The sequence below is a fragment of the Gavialis gangeticus genome, unplaced genomic scaffold (assembly GCF_001723915.1).
Source record: "Gavialis gangeticus isolate Ggan-Ray unplaced genomic scaffold, GavGan_comp1, whole genome shotgun sequence".
NCBI lineage: Eukaryota > Metazoa > Chordata > Crocodylia > Gavialidae > Gavialis > Gavialis gangeticus.
The window spans coordinates 168263673-168273973 of record NW_017728992.1 but is presented as its reverse complement, the minus strand read 5'-3'; the positions used below and the strand labels follow the sequence as shown (position 1 = coordinate 168273973).

General features: G+C 40.0%; 1 protein-coding gene across 5 annotated transcripts in view; it reads right to left on the bottom strand.

Annotated features, from left to right (window-relative positions):
- OXR1 (oxidation resistance 1) overlaps positions 1–10301 on the bottom strand; it is a 608937-nt gene that overhangs the window by 121404 nt on the left and 477232 nt on the right. For all 5 annotated transcript variants that reach the window (XM_019528058.1, XM_019528061.1, XM_019528059.1 and 2 more), the window contains 2 exons: positions 9263–9447; positions 3803–4596 (listed from right to left, as the gene is read on the bottom strand). In XM_019528058.1, the coding sequence (XP_019383603.1) occupies positions 3803–4596; positions 9263–9447 (979 nt within the window). The remainder of the gene's footprint in view (positions 1–3802; positions 4597–9262; positions 9448–10301) is intronic.

The window sequence follows — 10301 nt, the reverse complement described above, 5'->3', positions numbered from 1 at the left end:
ATCATGAAACTCATTACCACAGAAGATTGTAGAGGCAGATAGTACAGCTACATTCAAGACGGGAGTAAACAAGTTCATGCATGATTGGTCAATTAATAACTGTTAAACAGAAAGTCAGGGATGTGTTTTCTAAACAATGACAGTGGATACCATGGAGGTTAGTAAACAGGGAATATACACCACTCTAAATCTACCCAGTTCATATACTCTCTCTCTAAACCACCCACTACTGCCACTGTTGGAGACAGGATACTAGGCAAGATGGACCACTGGTCTGCTCCAGCACAACAGTTAGGATCTTATAATGAATTTCTGCCGTGTCACTGCACCACTAAGATTTCTTCACATTCTAAAGTTACTTTCATGTTATTACCATAAAAATTAAGAATTGTGAGAAAGAGCATATGATTAAGCATATTGAATGTTGTATTTTAAAAACAGCTCAGAAGAAAAATCATTAGATTATACCTGTTGGCTGTATAAGGCAGGGGTCAGCAGCCTATGGCCCCATGCTCATCTGACCTACAAAGAGGTTGGATCTAGCTCAAGGCAGCACAAAGCAGAAGCGGCATGTAGCTATGCTGAGATTTGTGGTCTGTGGAAAGGAGCTGAGTTGCCAACTCTGGCTTGGGGTGACAAAATATAACTGATCTGTGGCATAAGAAAACCTTCCTGAACTCTGGATAACATGTATAGATTAGCAAATCAGCTAAATAGATAAGGAACAACCCCAAATAAACTGTCCCCTTAACAGGCTCTACATTTCCAATACCCATAACACCAAGTTCAATCCAAAGAAAACCTTTTCTTTTTTTTTTTGAAGACGGGATTGCATGAGATGAGACTCTTAAATTTGAAGGGGAAAAATGCAAAACATTTTTTAAGGTTCTGATCCTCAATTGCGATAAAAAAGTACTAAGCATAGCTCAGGAATGCATAGAGATAATTTTAAGTTGCTTGGGTGTCAATTGTATTTCCATGTAAATTAGAGCCAAAAGCTTCTCTAAATTATTCAGGTTGTCAACAACAATAGGGGTCATTCAGACAACCAACCATATAAAACATGAAGACCTCAAAGACCGACTAAAAGCCCAATACACTTACGAGAGATCAAAGCATTATCTCATTTTATACCAAGGAACTGAGACAATGACCTTAGCACATATACAATGTTTTAGAAGGAGCTGGGAACAGAACCTAAATTTCCTAAAATCCTAGTCCAGTGTTACAACCAAGAGGTATTTTTGTTCTTTCAATTCTGTATATTTAACCTTACCTCATGCAAAACTTTTCCGGAGAGCTCTTGGAGAGATATGAACACATGCCAACTAATACTACAAGGGATAACCAGAAACATAAACATTTAATTCACATTATAAAATAAATAGTGTTTAAAGAAAGACCCAAATCCATCATTGTATCTTACGTTATTGGGATAATTATGTCTAAAAAACTATGAAGTGCCTATGAAGTGGGCAATTTCCCATTTCACTCATTTACTTACTGAAAAGTTGCACAGGTCCTATGACCAATATTTTTACCCACACAGATTATCACTGTTGCTGGTCTCATCAGATACAATACACTGCAAATTTAGAAACAGGGTTGTATATTATGAGATTTTAGTTCTATGGTAAAAACTTCAACTCAACTGAAAATGTGAAGATAACATTTCTTCTTTAATAGTCCTTTTAAATGCACGATTAAACAGAACTAGTCACAGTGAGCCCTACAAGGGATACTTGTTCAGGACTCTTGTGGCCTTGTCTGGTCTCTGAGGGTACAGGGTGCAGTGCAGAATGGTGGCAGCATGGCAGAGTGGTGCTCAGCACAGGGCAGTGCATGCGGAGCAGCCGCAGCACAGCGGAGCAGCAGTGCGGAGCAGTAGCAGCACAAGCCGCCATGTGAACTTTCCTCTGCCCCCTGCCCCATGTCTGGCTGGAGGAGCAGGGAGGGGGAAGCCTGGCAGCAGCCACACAGAGCAGTAGCACTGCAGGGTGGTGGGTGGCAGCAGTTGCCACTGCATGCGAGCTTTCCACCGCCCTCTCATCATGTCTGGCCAGCCAGCCGGAAATTACAGTTAGTAAAGTATTCCGGTTACTTAAATGCCAGATAGTGGAAATTTTACTGTAGATCTACTCCTCAGAGAGGGATGTTACCTCTTGTCGGGAAGACCCAGCACAATCCAACATTTCAAGCAGCAAAGCAGGCAGTTTCTTCAACTGGGTGACATTTATTGGGACAAAGACTACTTAGGCAGAGGTTGTCAGCACCCCCACAGGAGTTTGCAGTCCCTCTGTCCCCAGTCCAGCCTGCACAGTTCTGGGAACCCCCCAAAATATTCAGCTGTTTCTTTTTCAATCTTTCTAGACTCCTGAACCCCACAATCTTCCCCCCACAGTCTCTCTCTCTCCAACCTCTTCAAAGCTCCCAAAAAACTTACTTCTGACCCCAGACTCCCTCACAAGGAACTGACCATTCTTAGTTCATACTCCCCTCTCTGCAGTTATGCTCATCTCTCCCCTCCCCTCCCAGCTTCCTGGGTGTGGGCCATCTAATTTTATTGATATGTCAAAGCTACTAAGACTCTGTGGATGCTACAGGTCCATCTTGTCCCACAAGTTCCACAACCCCGGCACTTAGGAGGGAATCTATTAAGCCTTCTTTCCATGTGTGCTAGCTTTATAAGTAAACCGAGCTGCACAACATTTTAACATATGAACAATATTAACACAGAAAGATTATATAAACCGCAGTCTGTCACAGAACCTATGCTCACAGTACAGAAATATATTAACTTTTTATAATAGATATAGGTGTCTTGACAGAGAAAAAAAAAAGTTAACACTGTGGCTAAGGACAGACATTCAAAAAGCTTGAGCCTGAATTGATTCAATCTTTGCAGGTTAGTCTGACCTGGCTAGGTTGAACTGGTTTGCAACTGCACAGACATCTCAGAAATTCAGGCACGTGCCTGTAATGGCTCAGGTTAGAAACTAGGGGACACCTGAGCAGTACCTTGTTGGTAAATCCCCTCAGAATTGACCTTTAGGTAGAATGAAGATAGGTAGAAAATCAAATATCCGCTTATTTTCTGCCTTCTATCAGGCTCTCCTTTGCTGGGAAAAGCTTTTGTGTTTAACCTCATCCAATTTCAGTACCATAAAGGGATGACACAATAAATAAAATGAAATGCAGAACACTATCTTAAATATCTCAACCTTAACATTACATTAAATCACTAATAACTTTTATAATTACATAACCTTTAAGTTCCCATTTAACTCAGCCACACTGCATATGTTCAGCATCAAAAAGCAAAGTTCATTCATAGAAGGTCTTTTTGGGACTAGGGTTTAAATGACATAATGAGGAGCACAGTTTGTTCGGTTCAGGACTCGAGACAATCCAGTCATAGCCAATCTGAAAATTTACTAATAATGTACGATATTTGAATATTATTGTAAAGATAAAAATCTAGGCAGACAAGTAGAAGCAACATAGACAAATCCAAGTCTCTTAATCCTTATACTTTATCCCGCTCAGCAAAACCGTATCTTTTGTAAAGAGCAAATTTTTCCAGACTTCAGCAGCAAGATGATGTCTGAGTTCCAACCAGGGAGAAATTTCATTATGCAATTACAAGGGTCTCAGTTTTTCCTAAGAACAATTTACAGTAATTAGGAAAATGCATTGAAGGCTTACTTTATTTATTTTTTTTAATTAAGTAAATGCTTTTGTAGTACTGCAGAGGGTATACATAGCATGCAGGTTACCTGAAAATAAACTCTGACTTGCTCACCTTCCATTTGTCCATCTCCTTCAGCCACCACTTTGTGTTTAAATTCGTTTTGTGCATCGTGCTGCATGTTTTCTCTTTGTAGTTTGGTTTGTTGCATAGTATGAGTCTTCCAGAGTTTACGAAGCTCCTCCACTTCTGTCTCTGAATCTCGAGTTCGTTCCCTTACTATCTTTCCCTTCCCAATTGTCTCTCTCTTTTGAGAGTCTGTAATATCTTCACAAGGCAGACATTCTTCCCTTTTCTCACTCTCTCCTTTTGGTGTGGTGACCAGCATGGTATCCTGATCTGTGCAAACCCTTACATCTGTACTATGTACTTCACTATGCAGTGCTCCTTGCAAAGACTGCCAAAGGATGTTTGCAACATTTTCCCTTACATTGTCCTCTCCCTTTATTTCTTTTTCAGCAGTTTCTGAACTTGCAATATGGGTACCAAACCTTCTGGCATTTACAGACAGTTCAATACTGGATTTTAAATCACTAGGAACATTAATTGAGTCTGGAACTATGGTTAAACATTCTGCACTAGTTTGATTTATTGTTTGGACAGATTCTGATGAAGCTCCGGAAGATTTGTCTTGTCGAAGCTCATCTGAAGAAACCAGTTCTTCGCGTATTGGAGAGAGTTCTGACTCTGTGAATACATCTTCTGAAAGCGACTCCTCTGTGCTTCTAGGGGCAGTGCTGGCACTATCGTTCCCAGTATCTCGAATCCTTGAGTCCATTTCATCTGTATTGCTTCTTGTACTCTTCTTGAAGTGGCAGAGATCCCTGGCAGATAACTGTTCTATCTCTCTGTTAAGCAAACAAAATGAAAGTATAAGTGCTTTATTTCATAAATGTAGTAAATAGTAATTAATGTTGAAAGGAACTAAGGAAACTTAAACAAAAGGTTAGCATGTAACATATTGCAAATCATCTTCACATATGATCATAAGATAAACTGTACGCTGAAGACTTACTAGTACAGGAATATGGGGGAATTCCTTCATAAAGCAATTTAACTCCATTAAATTGGTTTAATGAACGAAACTCTTGGGAAAGGCTCTATTATATTGGCAGAAAAGCTAGATGGGTAAAAGAACTTTGCTGTTGCAAGCTCCACCTATATTAGGAGGTCTGCTACTTTATATTAGACTGGACACATAGCAATATATCTTTACCTAACATGTTAAGTAGGGTTTCTCAACTGGTAGGATGCGAAGGTCCTCTGGGTCACAGCAGGGAAACTGGAAGTGCCATGGCAGGACTTCCGGTTTCGCTTTTGCACGCTTGGATCAGCTGGTGGGGATGGCCCACCATTCTTCGGCTGGCTTCTGGGGGATACCCTCCCTTTCCCCCTGCTCGTCAACCAGCGGGACCAGGATTTTTTTACCTTATGTAGGTGGGACATAAGGTGAAAAAGGTTGAGAACTGCTGTGTTAAGTGACTTTTCTCATCTAAAATATAGTTATATCTATATCTATCTGTATAGATAGATATATTATTAATCTAAGACTAAACAGCTTAGAAAGTGGACGAATACAGACATTATGACAGAATGAAGTACAGACAAAAAGAGAACACTTATTGGTTCTACTATTTAAAAGAAACAGTCAAATTCTGTAGTCACTTAAGTTTATGCCTTCACCTCCTGCCCTCAGCAGCAGCAAAACTATACCTCTTTCTAGAAAGTGTTTTAAGTAGACTTCATCCGACACTCAGTATATCCAATTAAATTTATACTGACAGCTTAACTCGGACATCCACAAGATTCAGATCTATTTACTACATCTCCTCTTGAAATCCAAGTTGTTCAATTACTAAAATAGATCAGGATTAAGTTTACTCCTTTCCATCTCAGATGGGTTACAGGTTAATTTGTTTCAGTTGTCGGTCATATAAATTAGATTCCTTGACTAGTAGTCGTAATGAACCAGTTATTTGATTTTAAGTAAATATACCAATAGGAAGTGCTTGAGTAATTCTAAAGCCAATTAAATCTGTATTGCAGTATACATATTGCAACACAGATCTCTTCTAATTATCAGCATATACTTAGTCTTAACTGAATCAAAAACTGCTCTGCTCTCAGGGCTGCTGCATTAGGGGTCTCTGATCAGTCTAAATAAGGCAAGGAGCAGGTTCAGCTGTAGCCCTTCCTAGTCTGTCCACCAACACCTGCTTTCCCCAGAAATAGGGGCACATGGGACAGTTCAACCCACGTGCCCCTTTCTGAGAAGCATGGGCACAGGTAGAACTATAGTAAGAGGCAGCTCTTGTCTGCTTTATGCTGCCCAGAGAGTCCTAATGCACACGCCATAGCCCTTCCTGGGCTGGCTGTGCAGCTGGGGCAGAAATGTTATCTGGAGTAGCAGCAACTGGTTGAGAAGCACTTAGGGTGAGGCAGCACCTACTTCTCATCTGGGGATGCTTGCACATTCAGGAAAGTGCTGGAGGAGTGCCCCAACTCTGAAAAGGCCAAGAACTGGCTTAGACCAGACACATTATTTATGGGCCTGTTAGGGGTTTGGAGACATTAGTAGTTTATAAGTTCTAACACACTTTTAAAACAGAGCAATATGGCAGAGACAGACTTTCTGGTGGCCAGTTTTTCCCTCTTTTTGTTTATTTAAAAGACATTTTTAAATTCTTCATGCACACATACATATATCAAGCTGACATAAAATGCAAGTACCATAAAGCATAAGAGTTTTCTCCAGCAGGAGTAGATATAAACATAAAAGCAATCCTAGGTCAGGTAAAATTTGTAAGTTTTTAATTCTGAGGTCAGTTATTAGAATAAATATAGTTTAGAAAATAATCTACTTTGAAGTATTTTTAAAAATATTTTTTGCAGTGCTTCTTATTTTTATAGGGGGAAAAAAAAATCTATTTTGCAGTAAAAAAAATCAGGTAACCCACAAAGGGAAATCCTAGAACAATCTTCTGAGAACGTATATCCTCAAACCTCTACAGACATATCACTTTTAAGGCAGTGTTGCTACATATGCCATACCTTGATTCTACTGCCATATGAATATTCAAGGAAAAATCTTAATGGGCCCTGTTTATTCACAATGTCATCCCAGAACATATTCTGGCTCAAAGACTAGTAACTCAAAAGGATTCATCCAATGTCTTAAAATTAAATAGAGAAACAATTTGAATGATCATTCTGTGCATCTGAGCTCTGGCTGCACGACACTCGGGCTGTTTCTAACCAGGTCCTACATATCAGGCACCATGTACAGTATAAACAAAAAAGTTCCTTGGGAAGAGAGAATGCCTTTTTTTTTTTCTTTGAAAAGACATCATAAAAGGAAAGTAGCACAAGCCAAACAAGTGGTCATGTTAATTTGAAGTGACTGTATCTGTTCTTGTGATTCTAGTGTAATATTTGACACATTGTCTCAGAAAGCTCATTTGTAAATTAATTCAAATGAGTTTGAATGTTAGTCACGTGAATTCAGTTACAGGACAGAAAAAAAAAAAATCAGTATCTAGTAAAGCTATAGCAAAGGTCACTGTTTTATTTCTTTTTATTGTAATTTTATCTTCAGTAAACTAGAAAAAGGTTAGGCTGCATGTTAGTGAGAATCATTTTTACATTTAAATTCTGAGATAATGCAAAAGGCTGAAGAAATACTAATATGACTGAGAAAATGGGTAGATAGATGAAATGCAGCATGTTCTGGAAAAAGTCTCTTCTTTCAAGAGAAGGAAACTTAAAAAATAAAATAAAAAAACCCAGCAACGCTGATGGAACTCAGTGATAGAAATTCAAAATATGGTAAAATGAGGCCCCATGCAATTTTGGGTAGCAAACGAAACAACACAGTCAATCTATTGTGGCCCTAGTGACAAGCACATGAAATAACATCTTAAGTCCTAGACCAGGGTTGTCCAACCGCCAGCTTGAGAGTGGTTAACATGTGGCCACCTCGCCTGCTACTCCACAGCAGTGAAGGGTCCATGTGTCTGCATGCCACCAGTATAGCCCATTATGGAGAGTTCAGGGGGCCATGCATTGCTGGCACAATCCATGCAGCAGGGAGAAACCTAGGGGAGCCACCCCTGCTGTATGCAGCCAAGGGGCTACACGCCAACAACACGTGGCTTCCAAGGTTGGATAGCCGTGTTGTAGGTAATTCTTAAAACAGAGATCTGGAGAGTTGTTGTTATAGCAAGTATTTGGGATCATACTGTTAGACAAAAAGCTTGTTAAAAATTCTCTCTGGGGCATTTTTTCAAGTCAGCAAATTGCTTTTTATCCTGACCTACAACACAACACTGGTGAAGAGGCAGCATTAGAACACTTAAAGTTATTTAACCTCCTATATATAAATTTTCTTCAGTGAATGCAGAACATAGGGCTTCCTGTGTCACACTCCAGTATGCCCTCGATACTTCAGGATACCATGGTATCCCGCAATATGTTTATACACTTATGTGACTTTGATTGATAAAGGCAACATGGTTTTACAAAGTTCCAACTTGTTTTTCCATTAAAATAATTAAGTCACATGTATTCCATTTCTGATGAAAGAATATGAACTGGAGAACTTGTGGGATAGTATGAAATGGCAGAAGTAAATCTCAGCAGACTGAAAAGAAAGGATTTTTGGTCACCATTTAAAGCAGTGGCATGCAATTATTTCAGGCAGAAGGCCACTTACAGTTTTGGCAAGCCATCGAGGGCCGCAGGACCGGCAGCCAGGGTCAGATAAACATTAATTTTCTAAATTTTTTAGGGGCCCCGTGGGCCACATTTTGCCTGCCCCTGATTTAAAGCCAATTTTTAAAAAATGCATATTACATCCTAAACTGTTGGGTGGAAGCCTCCTTATTTAAAGCTTCAAACACCCTTTCAACTCAGACTCCCTCTCTCTCAAATAAGCTAAGTTCAGAAAGAACCCATTGCATTTCTCCAGTAAAAGAAGGCAAAGAAAATACAATTTTAACAGACTTTTAAACCTCCTTTAGACACTAATTGCCCAGGTTTGGTTAGGTAGTGAAACAGCAGAAAGGGACACATCTTCTTTTATTAGAAGTACACTGTGAAAAGTACATTATGAAGATTTCTATCTGAAACTATTTAAGGAAGTCAGACTATTTCAAAATTTGGTTGTATTTTTAAGCTTTTTTTTTTGTTAAAAAGTTAGTTTGTTCGGAGTTGCAACAGCTTTCCTATTTTAAGTAAGAAGCAATTATGTTTTAGAAGCTACATGTATAAGTGAAGACCACTGCAATGACGGAGGAGGACACAGGGAACCTAAAATTCTTTTTAAAATATACAGACCATATCAAGAGTGGGAAGGAAAAAAAAAAAAAAAGAGAGAAAGCCTCCAGATTTTTCCAGGTTTCTCCATATAGCTCTTGGATACTCCTCTTAAAAAATGTTTGTCCTAATTTACTCTAGTTATCAATGCATTTCCAATAACACTTTTTGCAAAAAGTTTTACCAATGCTAATCTCTTACACGGGTAATGAATCCTTTATTTTGCTGTCCATTATTTCTTTATATAATGCAGCTGACATCACTTCTTCCATTGGACACATTATGCCATACTCTTCACAGCCATTCTCTTGGACCAGAGGATCCGTTTTATGGGGATCGAACATAATATTATTTGGTGTCACTAGCAGCACACCATTCACTGTACCCTAAAATGAGAGGGAGAAAACAAGTGGTGAAGTTTTCCTGCATGTTTGAGGAAAGAAAAGAACTACTTTGATCAGCTTTTTCATGAGAAATAGGTTTTATCCAAACTAATGCAACCTTTGCTACTGCCTACCTAACAGCACTACAGCTTGCGCTCTACAGATGAACTATGGAAGATCCCTACGCAAAAAGATACCTTGTATCTTCAAGCAGATGTGTATCTTCAGTGCCACTTTTCATGGAGAGAAACTCAAATCTGTCCTCTCTTACTGTGCTGCAAACTAATGGGGCTAAACCTTCTTATAGTGTTTGGGAATTGGACAGAGCAGGCAGAGCCAGCCTCCTGGAGTGGGGAAATAATCCAGGTGATTGTAAGAACCCTAGCAATCCTGAACAGAATCTTCAGACAGCATTTCAAAGATCTGCTACCCCACTCTTCTCTTTTTAAACTCTTCCATTCGGAGACAAGCCACAGAGTAGTAACAAATATCAACTATTTCCCTGCTTCCCTTGTAAAATGAGACTAGCAAACTGCCTGTCAAGAATGACGGAGGAGAGGGGGGCGACGGACAGGGACAGAGCCCCATGTCCACCCCCGCCACCTGAGTCCACTCTCCCCTTTCCCCCCCACTCTGTTTTGGGGTCTGGCCCTGTTCCCTCCCTCCCCCACCATGTTGGGCCTGAGCCTGCTCCTCCCCATCTCCCCTGTATCGGTTCAGCTCTTCTCCCCAACCCTACACCAGCTTGCTCATAGATTCTAGGGTCAGAAGGGACCTTAGTGGACCATCTACTCCGACCCCCTGCCCCTGGCTTCTCCCCTCCCCTCTCAGGTTTGCTTCTCCCCTCCACCACCCCA